This window comes from Salvia splendens, chromosome 12, assembly GCF_004379255.2.
Source record: "Salvia splendens isolate huo1 chromosome 12, SspV2, whole genome shotgun sequence".
Taxonomy (NCBI): Eukaryota; Viridiplantae; Streptophyta; class Magnoliopsida; order Lamiales; family Lamiaceae; genus Salvia; species Salvia splendens.
Window position 1 is genome coordinate 33,141,042 of NC_056043.1, and position 25,570 is coordinate 33,166,611.

Sequence of the window (25,570 nt, forward strand, 5' to 3'; positions counted from 1 at the left end):
CAAACGGCCCGAACTGTGTTGAGCCAGTCTCTTCCCAGGATGACGTTGTACGGGGACCGAGCTTTTACCACGAAAAACTCAATCATCGTACTGGAGCTAGTAGGCGCTTTCCCCACCGTGATCGGAAGGCTGATAATACCTTCAGGGCGGGTGTCCTCCTGGGCGAAGCTCTTCAGGGGAAGCGGAGCCGGGCTGAGCCGAGCTGGGTCCACTTCTAGTTTGTCGAAGCACTCTTTAAAAAGAATGCTGACTGACGCTCCTGTATCCACAAACACCCTGTGGATCAGTTTGTTTGCCACTCCGGCTTGGATGACAATGGCGTCTTGGTGAGGAGAGATGGCCGGGACGGGATCAGCATCCGAGAACGTAATCACTTCGTCCTGCTTCAGCCTTTTATGCGTTGGCTCCTCTCGATTGGAGCCCCTGCGCTCTGACTTCAGGGACGACTTGGTCTTCCCGGCAGGGAGAGCGTCAATAGTCAGGATTACTCCATCATATTGCGGCTCGTCATCGTCTTCGGGATCCGGCTGCCTTTTCGGATCCTGAGGAGCGCAGTTTGCACCTCTCTGCTTCTTATTCTTCTTTGACTGCTTGCTTTGGTATTTTTTCAATGTCCCTGCCCTCACAAGAACATCGATACCTGCAGCCAAGTTTCTGCACTCCTCGGTATCGTGACCGTGGTCTTGATGGTAGGAGCAGTAGTTATCCTGGGGTCGGCGCGCGGCAGATTTCGTCATCCGCTTTGGCTTTTCGAACAGGTCGGAGTGTAGTTCGAAAATTTCCGCTCTCGGCTTGTTCAGCGGTACGAACTGAGCGGGCGGCTTCTCGGGATTGAGACGGGGTCCCAATCTGTCTTGCACCGGAGTCCTTTGAATCCTTTCAAAAGGAGTTCGGCGAGGATGTCCCTGATCGCCAAAAGGAGTTCGGCGAGGATGTCCCTGATCGCTATGATCGGGCTTCCTCCTGTCTCCTCGGGACGATGAGCTGTCTAACGACCGTTTGCGACGGTCTGCCTCATCGGCTCGGGAGTACTGGTCCGCAATGTCCCACATTTCCTGAGCTGTCTGCGGACCGCACTCAACGAGCTTCCTGTAGAGAGCTCCGGGCAGGATTCCATTTTGGAATGCCGAGATGACAAGCAGATCGTTGAGATCGTCCACTTGCAGGCATTCCTTGTGGAATCTTGTCATAAAGTCGCTGATTTTTTCGTCGCGACCTTGACGAATGGAAAGCAGCTGAGCCGAAGTGATTCGGGCTTCCGCTTTCTGAAAGAACCTCCTGTGGAAGGCATCCATTAGATCTCGGTAAGATCTGATGCTGCCCTGGGGGAGGCTATCGAACCACCTTCTCGCGTTCCCGATGAGCAGCTCGGGAAATAGCTTGCACATGTGGACCTCGTTGAGACCCTGGTTCGCCATGTTATATTGATAGCGCCCCAGGAAATCGTGAGGGTCCACGAGCCCGTCGTAAGTCATCGACGGAGTTCGGTAGTTCTGTGGTAGGGGAGTTCGGGTGATGTCGTCCGAGAACGGAGTCTTCAGTGCTCCGTACACGGCGAATCCGATATCTCGTCGGTATGGAGGAGATTGAGTTCTCCTGTGATTCCGGTACCGAGGAAGATCAGGAATATGTCGGGGTTGAGGATTCTTCTTCCTGGAAGACACGGCACTACTGCGGTAGTGACTTTCATGTCTGGATGAGGAAGGAGAATCCTCCGTTTTCGTCTTCGGCTCTTGGCTCTTTTGCAGGAAGGCTAAGAACTCATCCTGCTTCTCAGCCAAGAACAGCTTGACAGCCTCATTCAGATCAGGCTGCTGGGAAGACTCAGTGGGACGATTTTTGGAGCGGCCTGTTCCTTCGCCATGAGAACTGGTGGTGGATTTATCCCTAGGCTGTTTTCCAGACCTATGGGATGGATTGGCTTCCTCCGGGTTCTCACGGGCAGGAATGCGGGTATTCTGCGATCTGGTATGCATTTTTTGGGTGGAAAAAATGGATCAAAAATTCGCTTTATCACAAATTTTGTTCTTCGTTTCCCACAGACGGCGCCAGTGATGATTCCGCGAATTATTGATGATGATAAATGCTCGTAAAAATAAATCACGACACAGAGAATTTAACGTGGTTCGATTTACTGAGGTAAATCTACGTCCACGGGGAGAAATGGGGGCAGGTTTGTATTGCTTGATCTGCCAAATACAGCTTACAACACAGACTTGCTATATGATTGTTTCTCTAGAGAGATTCTAACCTCTTCTATCAGATCTAAGTTCTATTTATATAATGAACTCAGATCATGGCTTGCGTCACCACCCTAAGTCGTGGATGTCGTGTAGGTTATGGCCTAAGATCGTGGGTGAAGCGTAGGTCATGGCCTACGATCGTGGCCTGAACTGACATCACGTGGTAGTGGGTGTGTTGGACATCCGGTATGGGTCCACTAACTCCTTGTTCGGTCGAATACCGAGACCGAACTGCTTTGGTTGCCGATCTGAGAGTAGAGCTTGATGCCGACCTGAGAGCAGAGCTTGATTGGTTGGCTTTTACCGAGCTGTAGGCTGAGGCCGAACTCTTTGGTAATGCCGAACTGAACTCTTGGGCTTTGGGCTGGCCGAGCTGTCACTGCTATTGGGCTTGTTTAGTACGTACCCCATCACTGAGATTACAAACTTATCAGGTTTCACCAACGACCACTGATTGCTAATACTTGAGGTCTCCAATGACACGCATACTTCTATGTCTCCAGGCCAAATAATGACATCAACGTGTTGAACCACTCCAATATCTTGGCCAAGGGGGCCAACTTTTGAAGAGATATCATTGTTGTGCTGTTAGAAGTATGGGAAAGTCGGGATGGAAGAAGACTCATATTTAGAATTTGTATATGCGCAGTTATTTACTACTACTACTATCTTGTATGTTGTCTTCATGTCATTATCGTATTATAGCCAATTGATGATCAATATTAAGAAGCTTTTTATTTTCGGCTAAACTCGAATCCAACAACGGCTCGATTATGTGCCGACTAATCATGTTCTCGTCCAGCAGCCACCGTTCATCCCTGAAATAAGATTTAAAGAAGGACTAAGACCAGAAGCACCAGTGGTCTAGTGGTAGAATAGTACCCTGCCACGGTACAGACCCGGGTTCGATTCCCGGCTGGTGCATTTAATATGTTCTTCAACATTTTGATGCTATAAGATTAGACCAATTAGCTTTTTCGAATAGCCATTGCCCACGTAAGATTTGTCTAGATTATAATCTTTTAGATTTTAATTTTGTAGAATAGAATTTAAATATTTGTAGATTTAATTATCAAAAATAAATATTTGAGTAATAAATAAATTATTAACTTATGTACATTTATTTTAAAATAATATTGTAACGTAACAAACCATTACCAGTTTACCATCCCTGAACCTTCACATTAGCTTACAAAATTATTTATATTTCCCAGTTCTCTAAAATGAGTTTAATTGCATAATCGGTAAAATAAGAAAGATATAAAAATATGTTATAAATAGAAAGTTTTAATTTTTAGGAAACGAACCAAACAAAAAAAGTTTCGATTTATAGGCAACGAAGGGACTATTTTTTCAATTCAAACACATGCTTCACAAGTAAACAATTTTGTCCCACTTGATAGAAAAAAAGTAGATCAGGAAAGATTCATATCTTCCCCCGGCCCCACTCAATAACTCAACTCCTTCGACTTTCCACAAATTTGGATAGATATTAGTAGTAAGAGCATCCACGGTGGCAATAGCCCGCCATAGCCTAGCCACAAACTCCTCCTGCCACATCATCAGCACTAAAAACTCCTCCTGCCACATCATCAGGACAAGCAACTGGACAAGCAATAGCCTAGCTATAGGCTAGCCACAATAAACAAAATTATAAAAACAACAATCACACAAAATACGGAATTCAACTTACGACACAGATAGGAAAATGCAATAATTTTATTTAAATAAAAAAAGGTACATTAAAAAAAATCACATAATTAAAAAAAAACTAACGCCGTGCAGTCATCCGCGCCCACAACTCTTCAATTAAATCCTTTTGGAGTCGAATATGAGCTTCCACTTGGCGCATGTCGGCATGTGCTTGGAGGCGGCCGACTTCATCGTGAGGTACCCCACTTCGTACGTTGGGGGCGGCCATGCCGTGGCTTGGACCGGCTTCATTATCATCGTTGGCCCAACTAGTCAGTTGTACACCTTCATCTTTGACAACCATGTTGTGCATGATAATACAGAGTACATTATATCAGCAATGCAGTCGACATGCCACAAACGCGTTGGACCCCTAATTACCGCCCATCGAGACTGGAGCACACCAAATGCGCGCTCCACGTCCTTGCGCGCCGACTCCTGCCGTTCCGCAAAGTTGGCCTTTCTCTCATCTGATGCGCACCTGATCGTTTTCACAAAGACGGGCCACCTAGGGTATATCCCATCCGCCAAGTAGTAGCCCATATCATGCTGGTTCCCGTTGGCGATAAAACTGATGGCCGGACCGACGCCGTGGCACTGCTCGTTGAAAATGGGTGACGAGTTGAGGACGTTGAGGTCGTTGTTCGACCCGGCTACCCCAAAATATGCATGCCAAATCCACAACCGGTAATCAGCTACGGCCATGAGGATCATCGTGGGATTCTTTCCCTTGTAGCCGGTCGTGTAGAACCCTTTCCAAGCAGCGGGGCAGTTCTTCCACTCCCAATGCATACAATCTATGCTGCCTAACACACCCGGGAACCCATGCTTCTCCCCGTGCATCTGCATCAGCTCCTGGCAGTCTTCGGGGGTAGGGCTTTGAAGGTACTGATCACGGAATATTTCAACCACGCCCTAACAGAAATACTTCATACATTCAAGGGCAATCGTCTCACCGATGTGGAGGTACTCGTCCCACATGTCTGCCACGCCTCCGTAGGCCAACTACCTGATTGCCGCAGTGCACTTTTGAATAGGTGTGTGGCCGGGTCTGCCAGCCTCATCGTGCCTGAAGCGGAAACACATATATCAACGCTCCAAAGCGTCAACAATACGCATAAACAGGGTCCTGCTCATCCTAAAACGCCGCCTGAAAAGGTTAGTGTTGAACCGCGGCTCCGGTACGAAGTAGTCTTCATATAGCTGCTGATGTGCAGCTACGTGATCCAGCTCAATCATTGCTCGGCGGTGGACAACGTGTCGAGGTCGAGGTACCGCCGGCTGTAAGGCCCTTTGTATCAGCCGCTTTATCTCACGGAACGTATAGGCCTCCAACTCTTTGTTCATTCGCCGTTCGTACTTCTCAGCATCCCCACCACTACCACCACTACTACCACCCGCGCTACTCATTTCACGTTGTTCCTCTTGTATAGAAATTAAGATAGAGAGAAAACTCGTTAAAATAAGTTGTGCGAATGAAAATGACATGCAAATCGCGTATATATAGGGTTTCGAAAATTAAATAAAAAATAATAAAAAATCGGCTGGCCGATCGCTCGCCGATCGGGAGCCTGCAATGGCGGCCAGCCGATCGGCGAGTGCATCGGCCAGCGCTCGGGAATCGGCGTGCGCTCGCCGATTTGGCGCTAGCTGACTACAATAGTTCGGCGAGCGGACCGGCCAGCGCCGGGAATCGGCTAGCCGGTCCGTTCGCCGCCATTATGGATGCTCTAAAGAATAATATACTCCACAAAAAACTAAGCTCTCCTTGCGCCCTCTCTCTCTATGGATCACCAAACCTGTTTTCTTTTGCTATTGCCACCATTCATCTTCTTCACCATCTTCATCCTCAAAACACTTTCAAAACCAAAATCCACCACCATCTCCACCATCTCTCCCACTAATCGGCCATCTCCACCTCCTCAACCTTAACAACCCCCTCCACCTCACTCTAGCCTCCCTCTCCTCCCACCTCGGCCACATCTTCTCTCTCCGCCTAGGCTGCAAATCCTTCCTCATCATCTCCTCTCCCTCCGCCGCCGAAGAATGCCTCACCACCAACGACGTCGTCTTCGCCAACCGCCCCTCCTCCCTCGCCGGGGACCACCTCACCTACAACTACTCCGCCTACGCGTGGTCTTCCTACGGCCAGCTCTGGCGGATCCTCCGCCGCCTCACCGTCGTCGAGCTCTTCTCCTCGCGCAGCCTCCAGAGATCCGCCCATATTCGAGAAGAGGAGATGCTTCGGATTCTGCGGCGGCTGCGGAAGGAGAGCGGGAAGAGAGTTGATCTGACTAACGTGATCTACGCCTTCAGCTTCAACGTCGTGATGAGAGGTATCACCGGGAAACTGATTGTCGGGGAGGAGGAGATCGGGACGGAGGCGGGAAGGGAGATTCTGCAATCGATGCGTGGGATGTTCTCACCTACGGTGTTGATGGGTATGTGTGATTACTTTCCGATTTTGAGATGGATTGGATACAAAGGGCTGGAGAAGAAGGCAGTGTTGATGCATAGGAAGAGGGATGAGTTTTTGCAGGCCATGGTTGATGAAATCAGAGAGGAGGAGGAGAAGAGGAGAGGCAGCAATTTGATTGAACGTCTACTGTCGGTTCAGGCGTCGGAGCCTCATCTCTACAACGATGATGTCATAAAGGGTATTTTAGTGGTAACGTTTTATTATGTTGATGGCTCAAATGATATATAAATAGTTAGATTAGAGGGAAAATAATGTGTTATCAATTGAACTGTGGTTTATCAGATAATGCTGACGGCCGGAACGGATACCTCTGCCTTGACAATGGAATGGGCCATGTCGAATCTGCTGACTCAGCCCCGCGTGCTGCAAAAGCTACAACAAGAGATAGACAAAAACATAGGCCATGATCACCTGATCAATGACGCCGATCTCCCCAAGCTCCCGTACCTTCGTTGCGTTGTCAACGAGACTCTGAGGCTGCACCCCGTGACCCCACTGCTCCTACCCCACCTCTCGTCAGAGCAGTGTAGGGTCGGGGGGTATGACATCCCCAGGGGCACCATCCTGCTGGTGAATGCCTGGGCCGTGCACCGCGGCCTAAGCCAGTGGGATGAGCCGGAGAAGTTTTATCCGGAGAGATTTGAGGGTTTGGAGGCGGAGAGGGAAGGGAGCCGGTTCTTGCCATTTGGGATGGGGAGAAGGGCTTGCCCCGGGGCTGCCATGGGCATGAGGACGGTGTCGTTGGCGTTGGGTGCGTTTGTGCAGTGTTTCGACTGGGGAAAGGGGGATGTTGAGGTTGATTTTGGGGTGGATTTGGGTGTTACATTGCGTAAGGCAAAGCCTCTTGAGGCTGTGTGTGTTGTGAGGAATGAAGCAGTGCATCTAGTTTAGATCCAAGAGTTGGATTGATCATCACTTTGATTGAGGATGTGGAGTTGTTTATCTTCTTTTTATTTGATTTGGTTTGTGTTGTGATAATTAAGAGTGTTAGTAATTCAACTTATGTCTTGATAATAGGTTGGTTTTAATTCTAATTCAACTGCATATTCAAGAAAAAAAAAATAGTACTAGCTAAACGTTTCCATCAAATTAAGCCATACATTGTATGCAAAATGGGTTATTTCAATTCAAAACCAATAATTTATTTTACCTAACTTAACTAAATCCAAATCACATTATTGTAAAAGTAAATAGAGAATCATTATTGATGCTTTCTTTTAAAAGAAAAAAAAAACTCTACCCCGTGAGGGGTGGAGCAGCCGCAGTCGCCACCTCCTCAGTATCATCACTAGTCACCTCCTTCTTCGGCCACCACTTCCAACCCTCATCGGGTATCGGGCCTTGAGCATAAAATGGCCAGTGTTTCACTGGCACTGGCCACTTAAAAACACCGCTAGGAGTCGGGCCTTGAGCATAAAATGGCCAGGGCTTCACAGGCACTGGCCACTTGAAACCACCGCTAGGCATCGGGCTTTGAGCATAAAATGGCCAGTGCTTCACCGGCATCGGCCACTTGAAACCACCATTGGGCATCGGTGCGTGGGCGAAAAGCCAGGGGTGCAAGAACCAGTGCTCCTCCCCAAAATTTCCAGCCGCGGCGTTGGAAATGGGGCGACTCAAGCAGAGAGAGATGATGCATGAAAAACATAGGAGGAAGAAGAAAGGAGTGAGTGAGGTTACCTTTGTCATGCTTAAAATATTTTGTGTTGCGTGGGAAAATGAATGGGGAGAAGGGTTCCTTTTATAGTATTTCGTGGAGGTGTTTTATGGTGGTTAATCAAGAATTTTATTAGGCACTTTTACTTTGTAGGTGTTATTTGAGTTAGTATTTGTTTGTAGGTATATAACTTTTAATTTTTTTTAGCAAATACATATGGAGATCCATAGCAAATCACATTCGAGCCCTCAATTGTTATTTCCTCCTTTCTATAGAAGTTTATTTGTAATTTCTCCCTTCGTATAAAAGTTTTTTTAAAATAAAAAAATCCATAGCAAATCACATTTTTAAACAAATGTGATTTGTTTCATTAGATGTTTTCACAATTTTTTTTTCATTGTATCCTTATACTACTGTATTTTGGTTTTATAGGTTTTGGGTTAAATTTTTATTAATCGTATTTTATAATTTAATTAACTTTAAACCTTTATTAGTTAACTTTATTTATTTCTCTTATTTATTTTGAAATTAATTCGGCTCAATGAATCAGAAAACATCATTAACTTTATTTTATACTAGTAGTATTTAAAACTAAATAAAATGTAGTAGTATTAATAAATTTTTTAATTTACCTAAGTTAGTTAGGAATAGACTATAAAGAATGCTAATCTACTAGCATAGGTCATCCAAGCTTTGCTGCGTCCAACTCTTTGAGGCTCTACTTATTAGTCAACTTCTTTTTTATAGTAGTATAATAAATTTGATTGAATGATAGTAGTATTTATTTCGCACAAATTTAAGCATTAGGGGCTGTGCGCGATCAATTTATTCTTTCAACTATATTTAAAAAAGCAACAAATTGTGTTATTTATTTATTTTTCACCTCAGTATTTCGCAAAAAATTAAATTTCTATCTGGGAATAATTTGAAATTTTAACAGTATTAAAAAAACTGTCATGTTACATTTACATCAATTAATTTATGTCAAATTCACATATATATTGGGTCAACATTGCACTAAATTCAGTACTCCCTAGCTATGATTAAGTGGTGCCGTAAGTTTGGCCAATTTACCGCTCTTGGCTAATTACGTGATTAAAATATTGGATTGGTCCATAGCCATAAATAATTATAGCATATTTAGTTTATTGATTTATGCAATGAATTATCCAAATAATACTATCATTTTTGGACATCTTCGTGAAATCTTATCGTTCTTATTTTTTTTGGCTACGCTTAATAAAGTACAGTATCCATCAATTTTGTTCGTGTTTTGGTGGGACTTTCATCAGTTCATGTTTGTATTGTGTATTTGTGTCAAATTAAGGTACTACATAAAACATTAGACTTAAAAGATTTGAACCAAAATAGAATCAAGAATTAAGAATATTTAATGAAATTAGCACGAAGATGACATAAACAATAGTTCAAATTGTGATCCTACATAAAACCCACTCATATTTGTTTGAGATTTCAAATTTATTGAATTTTCAAGATAAAATATTGAAACACTTGCATTATAACATATTTGTTGTACTTTTAATTAGCAGGTTATTAAGATTAGAAAAAAATTATTATAAATAAATATTGTAAGCATTATGAAAAAAAACAACAGCCCATGACTTGAGTTATCCCAATCTATTTGGCAAAACAAATAAACAAATTGTTGGGCCTAAACACATTTACAGAATCTTGTAAAATATTAATGTTAATGGACCATAAAATTTAAATTGTAGTAGTAGTAAATAGTCCAAACCCAACCTATTTTCTTTGGGAGTTGGGCCACAAGGCATACAACTATATATATATATATATATTCAGTCTTCAGATTTAAGAATGGAAAGCTATGCTCGAGCTTATGTCCTTGCTAGCTCGAATTTGACTCATGTGATACATACCATTAAATTTGTAGTCGAGCTCATTAAAAGTTGGAGAAAGGCTAAAAAATAATTCAAAATGTTCCATATGGTATCGATTTTCAGTGACGAATATTCGTATATTAAGACTATCGAAAAATCTATTAAAAGTTTGCAAACATGTCCAATTAGCATGCATAAAGGAATATGAAGATATCCACAAGTTGATTGACCGAATCGGGCACCAAAGTAGCTTCACTCAATCCTATAAAAAGAGGTTGTATTATTATGTCGGACAATATTGAATCCCCAAATCAAAATCCCGAAGCTGAACATCTTCCGCCTTCACCCACCACCGCCATGGCCGAAATCGAGCAATCGCCACCAAATGCCACCGTCGCCGCCGCCGACAAATTCCCCAACGTTTCCTTCAGCATCTGGCCTCCGACCGACCGCACGCGCGAGGCCGTGAAGAACCGCCTCATTGAAACCCTCTCTTCCCCCTCCATTCTCTCCAAGCGCTACGGCACCGTTTCGCGCGAAGAAGCGGTCGAAGCCGCCAAGCTCATCGAGCAGGAGGCCTTCGAGCTCGCTGGAAATGCGGTGTCTGCTGATGACGACGGCATCGAGATTTTGCAGGTCTATTCCAAGGAAATTAGCAAGCGGATGCTTGACACCGTGAAGGCCAGATCTGGAGACTCGGCGGTTGCTCCGGAGCCTGCGCCGGCGACCGACGAGCCGCACAAGGCGGAGGAGGAGGACGCGGGGTCATCCGCGCCGCCGCAGAGCGAGAAAACCGAGTCTGTTGCCGATGATGAATGAGTAACTGACATGCTATTTAAATTTTCGCTTTAATTTCTATTTTTTCGCTAGTGATGTCATGCCGATGTTTTGTTATGATGAGATTGGGGATCTACTTGGTATACTATTACTGTTATGTAATGTGGATGCTTTGTTCTATATATATATATATATATATATTAGGTTATTTAGCTCTTTATCGAAATTTGCCTCTTGATTTCTCATTTTGTGCTTTAGTTAAACTGGAATTTCAATGTAATGCTTAAAAATTGAAATCTTGTTGAAATTTGATGCTAATTGGTGATAATGGACTTCAACTTGGTAATTCTTAGTTTGAGAATCATTACATATAGCTGTAAAGATTGCTCCATGCCATTAGCTTTGCAGTGGTGTGGTGTGTAATTATTCACCGCTTTCAGTGCCTGTCACATGTGCATTTTGCAGTAAATGAGGTTCATATGGATATGTAAATGGAGTTGATATCATGTTGAATCTTTATTACGCTTGATCTTTTGCTGGGCGTTCGGTGAGGAGTGATATGCCTGTTTATTCAGATGTTTGGATGGACTTGCTATCAGAACCTTCCTTCCAAGCACTTCATGTTGCTATACATTGAGATTGTAGTTAGCTAGTCCAAATTAATTGTCACATTTGGTTTACACTTTACAGTGTAGGGTGGTAAGGCCTTTGCTATTGGTTGCAGTTGGTGTTTGAGTAGGCTTTAAGTTGGGTCTATTGTTACCTTTAAATGATGGATCCAAGGTTAGTGGGGTTTTATCCAGGTAGATTAGTGGCTTGTATCCAGAAATTTCTTCCACATTTACGACTTCACTTTAGCTTTGCTTTCTAAGCAAGACTACCTCTAATCAGCTTATCATAGGGAGCCATATCCTATTTTAGGATAGTGTCGAGTTCCTAGGGACATAGCTTAGGTGATTCAAAAGTTAGGTGGATTGATTTACAACATGCATTTGGCCAATATAAAGTGGCATAGGAGAATGGGAAGCAGTGAATGTTGTTGTGGCTGTAAAGTCGAACATATCACCAAACCGCTGTGATCTCCTCCTATAACCCCACACTTGGTTGACGGGACGGGTTGTAGGAATTTAGTTGAATTTATTGTGTTGCTTCTAAAAAAGGTGAGACAGGTAGAAATGTGATTGCCTGGGGCCTTGGACAGCAGGGTTTAGATCACATGTAAAGCAGCCCCCACCCCCCTCCTGATGTTCTCATTTTGTGAATCAGATATTGGAATAAGTATTCTGCTGAGTTAGGTGTCCATGATAATTGATCTACACTGTTGTCTAGAATCTGAAATATGCCTCTTTCATGACTTATTTTTATGGTGGCCATCTTCAATTGAAGAGTGTTGCTACAGTTTAGGGTGCAATTCAAGTTAAAATTGGTTAATCTTTCTGTTAACTTTTTATGAGGTATTCAATCTGCGGCCTCGATTCACCTGACTGGAGGAGTTGTGGTGCAACACCCCGAGTTCAATAGAACCGTTGTCTTAGCATATCATATAGTACTCCACATTATTGGCATGTTTATTTAGAAGTGTTCTTTTGAATTGGTACTTTGTGTGGATTTAAGTGTAGAAAAAACTTTGTTACGATTAAAATTTACAGGCTCATAGTTTTAATATCTTTTGTATCTTGTAAGACTGTGTGAGTGAGTGCCTTCTAGTTTTTCTTTTCTTTACCAAATCAAATGTCAAATTTGTCTGTCGAATGAACAAAAAAAGACTCCATATAAGAAGAAGGCCTTTTGTAGATTTTCTTACACATCCTGGATTTTTGATATATACTCATATTTGTACAAGAAAGTCGTTCTTCATCTATAATGTCTTGACTAATTCACTCAATTCTTTAGTACATATTCAATATTCTTATCTTAACTCTTTCAAAATTTTCCCATTTTCAAAATAACCTTATAACACTCATAAGAGGATGATTAGTCTTTTATATTGGAGCAAGTTATAAGCAAATTTACCATGAATCAATTTAACACCGGATGACTTTAGTTACACTGTAAAGATATTGAGTTTATCACTTGATTAAAATTAACAATCTTAAGTAAAAAAAAAGTATATAAAGCTAGAGGATTGTTCTGCTAGGCGCCCCAACGTGGGCGCTTGGTGAGCGACAAATGATGTGGCAATCGTCATTAGCAATTTCCTCTCTTTTTCTATAATTTCATCTCTCCTCTCCCCTCCCCTCCTTCATCATTTCTGCTCATTCTCTATCCCCCTCTCACTACGATTCAGCAAAATCAAGATTCTTCTCTAAATCTATTTTTCAAATTTCTTGTATACTCAATTATAGCAATCTCTATTTTTTTATTCAACCGACTTCTAAATCATCTCATTCCTATCTATAATTTTTAAAGAGTAAAATTTGTGAACCATGGCTTCATTCTCTCTCGTCTGTAATTTTTCTTTCTCACCAAATTCTCCTACCTCTATCAAGGAGCTTTTCACCATAGAATCAATACTTCTAACTATTTAATGTATACAAATCGTTCCTACAATTCCCATGGACTTATTTTTGCATCTGTCAAAGAATTTATGCACTTAATGTTTTCATCAAAATGGGTTTCTTCCAATTTTTCCTCAGATTTTGTGAAATCAAGTGTACAAGCTTTTACATATGTTTTCATTTAATAGATCTCTATAAGGAAAAAAAATTCTTGTTCTGCATTTAAACTCGTATTGATATATTTTCTTTCACTAAAACACGAAGATTAGATTTTGCAATTACATCCACTACAATAGTAATCCCTTGTCAGTCTAAGCTAAAGACTGAGAAATTGTTTTCAAAATCCAAAAAAAAGGTTGCAGATAGAAAAAGTAAGTTACAAGAAAGAATAGGGGAATAGGGAAGATGACAACAAGATTTTTCCAGGACGATAAAACATATCAAATGAAGGAATTTTCATATGACTCTAAAATTGCACAACAAAATTGATGGCAGATCACAGATCAGAAAATGAAGATGGACATAGGAGTAGAAAAGGGACGAGGAGGAGAGAGGAGGAGATACAGGAGAGAGGAAAGAGGGAATTAAAAATGAAGAGAGAAAATTGATAATGGCGTTGCCACGTTACTGGTTGCTCACGAAGCGCGTATATTTGTCGGCCAGCATATCAATCCTCTATACAGCTATAGCAGAATGAGAACAATCTCCATCCCATATATACTATATTTTGTCAACTTGGGTCTCCTGTAGATTAAGATTCAGATTATAACATGAGTTATGTAACTAAACAACCTATGTGCCACACTGTTTAAACTTGGGACTTACAATAAATTTAATGTCAAGTTATTTTTTAAGACCCATAGACGTAATTGTTCAAGTATATTAGCCTTCAAAATAAAGAAAAGTAGTAGTATTGGCAATGAGACTATAATTGGGACCCTCAAATGAAATATTGGACCGGATATTAGGGATGAAAAGAATTGTGTTTAAAGATACTACCACAGGCTGTGCATATCTTTTGTACTACATGATAAAAGTTCCAATAACATTTTAGTAAGTTTTTCAACACAAAATAGATTTAATCATTTTCTAGAATTTTTTGCAAGATGTCATCTATACGACGAAATCTATAGTACATAAATTCAAACATAACCAAACACCAAATATATAATTTTAGAATTGTTCTAATTTCCCTTTATCGAATGGTTCTAATTTCTCACGTATATGCTATACTACAACATGATCTTAGAAAATAATCTCTGGTCTACTTTTAACCATATAAAACATTTCTAATGGCCAGGGCCTTTCCTGCTTGGGCCTGAGGCCAAAATGATCATCAAACCTCTAATTGATATCACATTATCACTCATTCTTCTTGAATTTTCCGAAGAGATGATGATGAAAAAGATGAAGACATTGATGTTGTTTCAACAATGATTGGGTTTTTTTGCTCCTTCCTTTCCGCCACCTCTAGGTGAGGTGGAGACTGGCTGGAGGGTTCGGCGACAGTCAGCCGGAGAAGACTGCAAGCTCATTATCAATAACACTGTTATGATAAGTGTGGAAGTCTTGAATATTGATGATCTACTATTTTCCATCTTTTGGGAGGAATGTATTGCTGATTTGTTGAGGTTGGTTTGATGTGGTGAAGTGTGGAATGTGGAATGTATTTATAGGATGTGGAGTGAGGTGCTCATTCAAGCTCATTATCAATAACACTGTTATGACAAGGAATTTGACTTATTGGGAGAGTATATGTTACTCTTTATCTTTTTTTTCTTTGAGGTGGAAAATTTAATTAAAACTTGTGGGAATGTTTTGGTTTGAATGAGCATTTTGACTTTGTTGTATATTTATGATTTGGTATATGTTGGAAGATATCTAGTATCAATTTCAAAGATTTGATCATGTGTCACAATAAGATGATGTACTATAAGGTATCACTGCAATTCAAACCACATCACTTTGGATATTCTTGCAAATAAGTTCTGGTTTTTTGAAGTGTCACAGCCTCTCGATTTGTTAAATACCCCATTCTTTTTGCATTTATTATTATTATTATTATTATTATTATTATTATTATTATTATTATTGAGTTGAGATTTAGACAATTGTTCAACTTTGGAACTCATTGGTAGAGGGGATTTCGTGAAGCTTATCTATCGTATGGGTTGTCTTGGTTAATTGTTAATAACCTAAATTATCGGAAAGCTCGAACTCCATAGTGTCAACTTTCGACTTAATTGCTCAGTCGTCCGAACTTCAGAAGGAGAAATTGATGAACCAGAGGTTATCTAGACAATGGACTACAATAGGTGGCAACTTTTTTACAGACATATAATAAAGTTTGAACCATGAACTTCATGTTATAAATGTATAATACTCCCTTCGTCTTAAGAAAGATGACTCAGGGTGACACGAGAGATTAAATAAAATATTTTATTTTAGTAATAAATTATTGAAACAATAAAAAGAAAAGTAGATATATTTAGTGAGACATCATGAGACTATTGTTATAATCCAAACAAACTAAAACACACTGTCGATAATAGCGGTGCCTATGTCATATTTATTCATGGAATTGCTGTCTTTCTCTTACCTTCATTTCCTGACCATTTTCCACCTAATTATATACAAATATAATATCGATTTAATATAGTATATAAGTTAACAGAGGCGTGATTTTTCAGTTGACTTTTTTAATTAAAAAGTTTGTTTTAATAAACTAAAAACAAGGTGATCGGTGCGTGTATTTTCTAATTTTCTTTGAAGTTGATTGCTTACGTATATCTTTAGAATTAATTAATGCTATCATTCCTTGCTATTTAGTTCATTATTAAAATAGAAAAAACTAAACGATTTCTTTCTCACAGTAGCTCTTTTATGTTATATGATATTTATATTATTTCTAAAATTCAAGGATTAGTTTTAATATACATGTATACCACCTTGCTAGATCTTCATGATCAAAAATGGCTGAAATTGATTACATGTCTTCACAATATTAAAATATATTTATGGTTTGAATTCATCCCTATATTATAGCAGTATCTTATTAAATTCATAAACAAATTCAACATAAAATTATTGTATATGTGAACGCAAATAGTAGGTATATATAGATAGATAATGAGATTTAGTACTCCACTCGATCTACTCAAAGAATTTGACTGGTAGTACTATATAATTGTCGAGCATAAAAAAACTAAGTTCTGCTATTATACTATCCACTCGATCTACTCAAAGAATCCAAAAATATAAAACAAAGGAAAAAATTCGAAACACAAATTAATTTAAAATATTTCAATTTGCTTCAACTAAAATTTGTGAAGCCCCAAATTCCAATTCCACCCATTTGTAAATTTGTTAACCTACCCTCTCATAGTTTATGGGCAAAAAAAGGGAATAAAGTCGAGGTAACATTTGTTATTTTCAAGCTCTAATTGAAGAGGAAATATGATAGTACCTAATAAGAAGCAATACACACTATTCTCCATGAGAGATAAAAGTAGTATCCAATTCAATAATTCTAACTTTTGATGCTATTATACTTATACTGCTTTTGTCCACAAAGTGTTTGATTCATTTTGCCATTCGTCCACAATCTATTTGTTTACTTCTATTTTTAATAATTATACCCCACACAACCAATTAATTTTACCATTAATATTACAACTTCTTATTTTCGAAAATTTTTGGCCCATTATAATTATTATTCTTAGTACAAATGACACTCTTATTTTACTTATAATACATTCATGATCAACTAAATTGCCTCAATTTTGAGACATATATCATAATATACTCAAATGGAGGTTTTTTTCTAGCCAATTATTTTGGACCAACCAAATTTTATATTCACAATAAATAGGTGAGAATAAGTTCAAAATTGATGGCAGCCCCATGTTTTCTGCCCATTTTGTCTACAACACAGTCAATTCTGTTTTTTATTTTAGATTTTTAACAAAATTGCCAAGTAGTGAAAAAAGTGGATATTAACCCAAAATAATAAGAGAAAATATTTGTGCATTTTTTTAGTTCAAAATAACATTTGGAAGTCTTATTTTAATAGTGCAAATTATAAAATTTCAATATTTTGCTTAGATTTTTCTAGTGGAGGAATGGATTCATCTTATTTTCCGTTTTATGTTACTTATGTAAGAACCGTTTTACTGAGCTATATGATTGATAATTAAGATCCTTTTAATAATTTTATGTGTCTTTTATTAATTTTGTGGTTTGGAAAAAGTGAGAAGAGAAATGAAAAATATATGGAGGAATTGGTTGGGGTTTGTAAGAATTATTTAAGCCCAAGCTTTGAGGGCCTATTTGTGTCTATATCCAAAATAAAGACTTGTTTGAAGCCTAATGTAGCCGGCCAAAAATTGAGGGAGAGGACTCGATTGACATCCCTAATAAATATAAGTATGTAAATATTGGTGTAGGTAGACATTTTGTACAGGAGCGAAGCTACTTGGGAGGGGTAAGGGGCAAATGCCCCTCCTCAACATATTTTTTTTATATCATTTTGTTTTAAATTTTTTTCAATTTTCCAATTTCCTTTATAAATGCCCCACCTCAAATTATTAAAATTTCTTTATAAAAATATTTTTGCCTCTTCTGAGTTGAATTCCTGGATCCGCCCCTGATTTTGTAATAGGCATACTACATTTTTTTGTGTCACGAAAACTATATGACTATATCTTTAAAGAGACAAATTTCTCCAATATTAGGCAATACAAAAAATGCAAAATAGTGACGGAATTAGTGACAACAGCGGAAATTTCAATAATTAGTGACGGATAAGTGACTGAAAAGCGCCAGTCACTAATTGGTGACAAAATAGCTCCTCACTAATCCAAATTTATCATGGCAGCCACCTTTGATTTCCGTCATTGTAACTTTAGTGATGGATTTTTCTGTCACGAATATTTTTTACTAACAACCTTCGTATTGACGGATCTATTGATACTTAGTCCGTCACTAAATCTGCTTAGTGCCTAAATTTCGCGGATTAGTGACGGAATAATCCGTCACTAAATTGCGAATTTTTTGCAGTGAGGCAATTGATATTTCTCAATCTTACGATTAAAATCTTCATGCCATAACATGAGGAGACAGCATCAGCATTTTAAGCACTTATTTAGGTTCCAAAAATTGCTTTATAAGCTAGTTTACACAATTTTGCTTAAACAAACTTGTAATCAATTCAAAGAGAGGAAATGACTCGCTGTCACATAAGTGATTTACCATTAATTATTAACATTGGAATTTTCGTTTCATTTGTCTCTTCTATTCTTGCAAATTCGATAATTCTCAAAGGACAAAGACATCACTTTAATTTATTCTCACATTAAATATATAATGAAAGTTAATCCACTTTGTTATCTAATATCAAAGCCAGTCTGTACAAAGCATCACTTCCATTGAGACGAAAATGGTAGGATTTAAATTTATAATTCGGTTAAATGCGACCAAGATTTTAATAAATAAAATTCACATAGTTTCCACCGACCACACCAAAATAATATCGAACGCCCCAAATAACAAAAGCCGTCTAGGGCGTCAAATTTTAACTAATTAATTTCTTGAGCTTCACTATAATCACATCACACTATCATTGCATTAATTCTTGCATCATTGTTTGTGTATATATAAGCACTTAAACTTTCAACTTACAAACATTCAAGAAATAGATAAACATGGAGTTAATCAAACACCTCCCTTTTCTATTTCTTCTAACATTATTGTCATACCATGCTAAGTTGGTGTTAGGAGAAAGATCAAGCTACATTGTCCACATGGACAAAACCCTAATTCCAAAAATCTTCCCAACACAATCCATTGGTATTCATTCACCATCAATCACTCAAACTCATGACCACGAATTCATTCGACGATCATCGGCAAAGCCGCTAAGACTACTTCTACACCTCTGAAACGCCTTCCACGGATTCAGTGCGGTGGTGGAGGGGTGATGTCCAAATCTGAACTTCGAAGCCCTTAAAGAAAAAACCATTGCTTCGTCTCTGATATATCGACAGGAGACTTAGAAGTGTTCACCGTTTGAGAATAAGCTTTTTATGCACTCATGCACAATTCGAAATTGGGAATTTGTGATACTAATTTAGTAGGTTATGTACTTAATCTCTATTAGCTTGTTAGAATTATGATTAAGTTATTATTGTTAAACAAATTTGTCTTGTTAAACTAATCCTTATGTAATCTCTTTGCGTACGGTTTTTCGTTGCGATTTTTAGTATTAGTATTTATGTGTGTGTCTTTTTTTCATCTTGGGGGATTTTCCATGTTATAATTGTTGTCGTTCTACTTTGTTCATTGTTCTTCGTTGTGTTCATTTTTATGCGCTTACAATCATACATAGATGCAATATAAAACACTTAGTCATCAAATTAAAAGACAACACAATGGTGGTGCAATGTTTTTGTAGGAATCGTGCGATGCACCACAAGACTCTCATTTACGAAAGGTCATTGATTCAATCAATTCCGCTTAAATATGATGTAATGTGTTTCTCGTTTTTTGTAATATTATAGTGGTCTTATCTAAATATAATACTTTAATTATCATCAAACAGTATAATATACTATTACGTAATTTTAAAAATAATAACATGATTACATGAAATTAGAGTATTATTTTTACTAGGTTATAAGCTATTGTGTTGTACATTAAATGTGAAGTTATGTTTCAATGTCAAAACGTTACGTATTAATTTAGGGGAAAATAAAAATTAAATATTCGAACCATCACTTCAATTATCACTTGTCATGTAGTCCTACTATTTATGTGGCTAAAAATCGAATTTCAAGATGTAATTATTAAAAGTTTAATGGTTTCAACATTTAGATATTGGTGTAATTTAGAAGTGTAATCCAATATTCCTTTTGCAAAATGGTCATTACTCAATTGTTCGACGTAGAGATGTGTACTAGGAGTACATAATTTTCCTAAAATATAACATTAAAGATTTATGGTGTAATTTAGAAGTGTAATCCAATATTCCTTTTGTGATTTGGCGGGGTCATAGTAGCGGCTACTAGTTCGTGGCCGGATCTAGGTTTGGGGTCTGGAATCGGTGTTCTATAGTTCAGTCACTTATCTCAGTTAAAATATTCGGTAAAAGTGTAGATCACTAAAGGCATGTGTATGTGCGATAATTGAGTTTACAGATCTTATTCTTTTACTTTGTAATCGTTTCGTATTTATTTCAAATCTAGAAACATTCGTTTTTTCTTGATACATTGTTCATGATATTTATTTTTTTTCAAATATTCTTGTTGTAAGGAGCATACGAGTAGTACATTAGTTGTGAGGGTTGACCATCTAACAATGTTGCCGCGGCTAAGATCTTGGTAATTAGTGAGTTTTTTTTAATATAATCCCTATAAAACTAAAATTCAATTAAATCTATTTTTATATTTGTATATCAAATTAAAGATCTAATCATAATATATAATTTCATATTTTCAAAATAGAGTTAATGAGTTTTACTATGAACGTGGTGAATTTCTACGTTCAGTGAAGTATTTTTAGAGCTTTTAATTTTCCAGAAAAAAAATGAATTGTTATATTAATTCATATATATATATATACACATACACATGTGTGTATATGTGAATTAATACATATGTTGGTGAGGTATGAGAATCATTTTGAGTACTTCAATTACTAAGACTATCTCAACCATTTACACTAAACTCAAACTCATTTTAGTGTAAATGTCACATCAAATACTCTATTATTTTACTCCAACCATTTACATTAAACTCAAACTTAAAAAATATTCTCTATATTATGCTTTTATTCCTCACAAAATTTGAAATTTTTTTATATTTGGGTTTAGTGTAAACCTAAATATAAGTAGTTTTTCCCAAAAACAAAAAATGAGATTGATTTTAAGTACTATTGAAGCTAAATACCTATCCCATTTTAGGTTTTAGTATACTCTTGGAGATGATCTACACTACGGTGAATGCATCTTCCCACTAAATGAATGCCACATACACTTGTGTTCGAATCTTGGAGGGGAAAAAATTTTTGTACTTATTTGTTCATTATCCATTTATTGATTTTTATGTGCTGTTTGTCTATTTTATATGTTTGTTCGTCACTATCAATTCTCACGATTGATGTTTTTATTTTTGAAAATGAGTTACTTTAAGTGAGACAATTTGAGTCTATCTTAGACTATAATCTCCATCTAACATATTGTAATTCAGAGACTATGACTCAAAGAGTATATCCACTCAAATATTAAACTATTCTCTTTATCCGTGAATAAGAGTCAAATTAAAATGAGTTAATGGAATGTGCGATCTTTTTACTATTTATAGTGATTATGAACCGAAATCCTTATTTACGGACACATTAAAATGGAAAAACAAGACTCCTATTCATGGACAGAGAAAGTACTCAAAACCTAATCACCCACTAAACTATGTGTGACAAGGGAATTAAGATGTATGATGAAATGGATATTTTCCAATGAAAGCAAAAAGGATGAGAAAGTAGAAATTGGTTAAATGCATGCATAGGTAGGGTGCAGACCCTCGTCACATCATCCCATTGGAATCCATCCCATTGAAAGGATATGAAAAAGGACAAGGATAAGACTTGATGACAGAGTTTTATAGAGAGAGAGAGTGAGTTTGCAAGAGTGATGATAAACCAAATTTTGTAAAAAAAAGTTATAATAATAATTTGATGTATTAATTATATATTTAAATAATAAATGTAGTAAGTGGATAAGTTAAAAAATTTTATTAGCCTTTAACCTCATTTTTTATTTTTATATTTGAATTTTCTTTCTATTATTTTTAAAATTTAAATTAAAGTATCTACTAGTTACATTTATGGTTTCAAAAAAGTAAAAAAAATTATACACAAATCATAAATACATGACCACAGTACATTTTTCATATACTATACATGCATCCATATAAACCTATTTTTTTAAAATAAATTAATTTTTATTGTACAATAAATCGGTGACATAGATTTGTTGAGTTTGTTTGACATAGATTTGTTGAGTTTGCAATTGCAATTGTATTTGTACGTAAAGGAGCGATGGAGACGTGTCAACGGTGGGTGTGCTGCCCACTTACCACTACTATGGTCCCTACCAGACAAAACAACACATTTATTGCTTTTTGTTGTATTAAGATTCATTAATAGCTTAATCTCCAGATAGTCATGTAGGAGTACTATAACATTAATTCATTTAATCTTGATCTTGATCTTGACCTTGTTTAATCTTTGATAACCGAGTATTAAGTAAGCAAGCTAAACGAGTTCATTTGGTTATGGTATACTGTCTTGTGATTAAGCTTATACTCTCTTTGTTCTATAATAGTTGAGACATTTTTTTTGACACGCAATTTAAGAAAAATCATGTTGGGTGAATTAAGTAAATGAATAATAAAGTAGGAAATGAAAAAGGTAAATAGATGAAGGGATAATAAAGTAATAGAGAGTAAAGTAAGTGAAAAGAATTGTGTTGACTTTTTTCAAAAAAAGAAAATGACTCTACTACTATTGAACGGAGGGAGTATATATTTTTAAAAAGCTCATTTGAGCTTACATAGTACTACAAGCGAGCCAATTCAACGTTTGAGTCTGGTGGTACTGTATCGCCAACTTGTGATTTACCTTATGGAATAATTTACTGTTAAAAATATACTCCATTTGTTTGTGTAAAACAATTTTCATAGTAGATGACATAAGATTTAATGTAAAATTAATAAAATAAAATAAATACTGCATAGCTATTTTATACCACTATAAAAACATATGATTACATACATATCAAATAGTCAATCATTCAAACATGAATCTAAGTTAGAAAATTCGTTTAAGTTTGAATAATCTCGTGAGGTCTGAAGTCTAATAACAAACACTCGAGGCTCCACTACACAACAATTATAAAATAAAACTTATTCAATTCACGTATAAATTCACTGGTTATAGTCAAAGTATGTATATATATGTCCAAGATAATACAACAACATATCAAATATTCAAAAATCAGAAAATGAATTCATAAACAATGTACATACATATGGAGTAATATAAAGTATAGAAAGACACACAGTGGAGGGGGAGTGTGTGTATTGCTAAAGGTTAGATAGGGTTAGATAGAGCGAGGTGTAAATGAGAAGTGGTTCGTTTCCCCTTTGCCGACAGGGATAGGGTGGGACCCATACACTCTTAATTTTTTCTAATAATTCGCCATTCTGATATTTTTTTCCTGCCATTATTCAATTTATAGATAACATTATTATTCCATTATTGCACCAAATAACCAGGCTAGATTTTCTCGATTAATTTGGATGTCAAGCACACGAATTGTGCCACTCACACTTGACTCATCTTTAAGAGCATCCGCGAAGGTGCAAGAAAGTGCACCGGACCGGAGCACGTGATGCAAGAGGAGTTGCAGGTCTGCGTCTGCCGCCTTGCACGCGGACCAATCAAAATTGGACACATATCTAAAGTTTAAGTTGTCGATTTCTTGATAACTAACCGATTCGGGTTCAGTTAAATATTAACTGGTGTCTGACCAGTCGAAAAATCAACTCTATTTATGAAACTTTTACACATGAACAAGCTCTTATTTTCTTTTTTACCTTTCCTTTTTGCTTTTATCTATCCGTTTTAGATCTGGATCAAGTTAGGGGTGTATATACAACTAATGACAAGTCCAAAAAATAAAACTTGTGGAGTCAGACACGATGAATTAACTTTTTGCTAAAATTGAAATCAAGAGGCAGTCGTCGAAAGCAATGAATATTAGACGAAGAAAAAAAGGGGACCTTGGACGGAACTATCACATCGTAGGATCAACGACAATCCAAATAGTGAATCAATAGAAATTTTCAGCTCTCATGTGCCGACAGTGAAACCAGTCAATTCAAGACCCCACCTAGACATGCGATTATATACGAGCAATAAAAGTCCTAATATAATGGCATACAACACAATATTCTCAAAATTTCTCCAACCTAATCCCGTGTGAGCGAAATCGTTTTATTTCCTTTCTTAAAAGACACCATATGGCATATATATTAAATCGAGTAGTAAGAACGGTAAAATGTAGTAATAATGAGCTGTAATTAATGTTTTATACTCTCTCCGTTCTATAGTAATGGAGACGTTTCTTTTCGGCACAAAGATTATGAAAAATTGTGTTAGGTGAGTGAGTTAAGCAAAGAGAGAGTAAAGTGGAAAATGAAAAAGGTAGAGAGATGAAGAGAGAATAAAATAAGAGAGTAAAGTACGTGTGGAAAAATGTGTTGACTTTTACTAAAAATGGAAATGACTCTATTACTATAGAACGTACTAAAATGGCAAAATGACTCTATTTCTATGGAACGGGGGAGTATTCTCGTAGCTAGTGGTGTGATTTAGGTTTATAGACTTCACTTTTTTTCTATAAAATGTAGCCTACACTACTTGTAATTATACGTTCACACGAGTCAACTGTTGAATTAAGTTTTACCCCCCTATATGCATTCAACACTACTAGGGTTTTAAGCTATTAATATGAAATGTCTCAAATGTATAAGGGTATTGGTTTTGTATGTTTAAAGTTTGCAGGAAAAAAAAATTTAATTTTTTTTGTAGAAATTAGGATTCGAAGTATGAAGGTCGGTTTTCTAGTGCAGTTATTTTTAACATTAATATCATACGTAAAATAAAAGGTTCACCTTTTATTTCTTCTCAACTTTATTTAATTGACTAAAATAAAAGGCACATATAACTCAAAATTAAATATATTAATTTTTTAAGTGTCAAGAAAGGTGCGAAAGGTTGGAGATAAGGATTCACACATATTTTATGATTAACCCAAATGATGTTTTACATGTAAGCTTTAGAACTTAATCTAAGAAAAACCTATCTTGTTATATAATTTACAAATTTTAATCACCCTTATAAACCACATACAAAATCTATGTGAATAGACATATTATATTTATCAATACCGGGAATTTGATAAAAAAAAATCATGGACTTCGGATAATAGAATCCATAAATATATGAGTACGTAGAAAGATAGTTCGTGCTATCGTGCAATAACTCATTTTGAACCCGAATGCACGAGCATTTATGCATTCATTAGTATAGGGTAATTTCGTTGTGTGTGCTCTTTATGTTTTTTGAAAAAAAATAGATTTATTTTTGTCCTTAGCAAGATGGTACTATATCCCATTTTGCGTCAAACATAAATGGCTAGGATTTAGTAATTTAAGGCTAGTTATAAAATATATAACTCAAAATCACAGCACAAAAAAAATCATAAACCGTAAATAGTTGGAAGAATAAACTTGATGACTTGCATAATT

General features: G+C 37.2%; 1 protein-coding gene, 1 non-coding gene and 1 pseudogene across 2 annotated transcripts; all 3 read left to right on the forward strand.

The window, feature by feature from the left end:
- The first annotated feature begins 3,096 nt into the window (after positions 1-3,096).
- Positions 3,097-3,167, forward strand: TRNAG-GCC. The gene has a single exon. It is a non-coding gene; the product is annotated as a tRNA-Gly (tRNA).
- A 2,553-nt stretch (positions 3,168-5,720) lies between these two features.
- Positions 5,721-7,448, forward strand: LOC121757139 (annotated as a pseudogene).
- Positions 7,449-10,120: 2,672 nt separating this feature from the next.
- Positions 10,121-10,927, forward strand: LOC121757333 (MFP1 attachment factor 1-like). The gene has a single exon (XM_042152881.1). The coding sequence runs from the start codon at positions 10,216-10,218 to the stop codon at positions 10,747-10,749; it is 534 nt and encodes a 177-aa protein (XP_042008815.1). The 5' UTR covers positions 10,121-10,215; the 3' UTR covers positions 10,750-10,927.
- Positions 10,928-25,570: the final 14,643 nt, after the last annotated feature.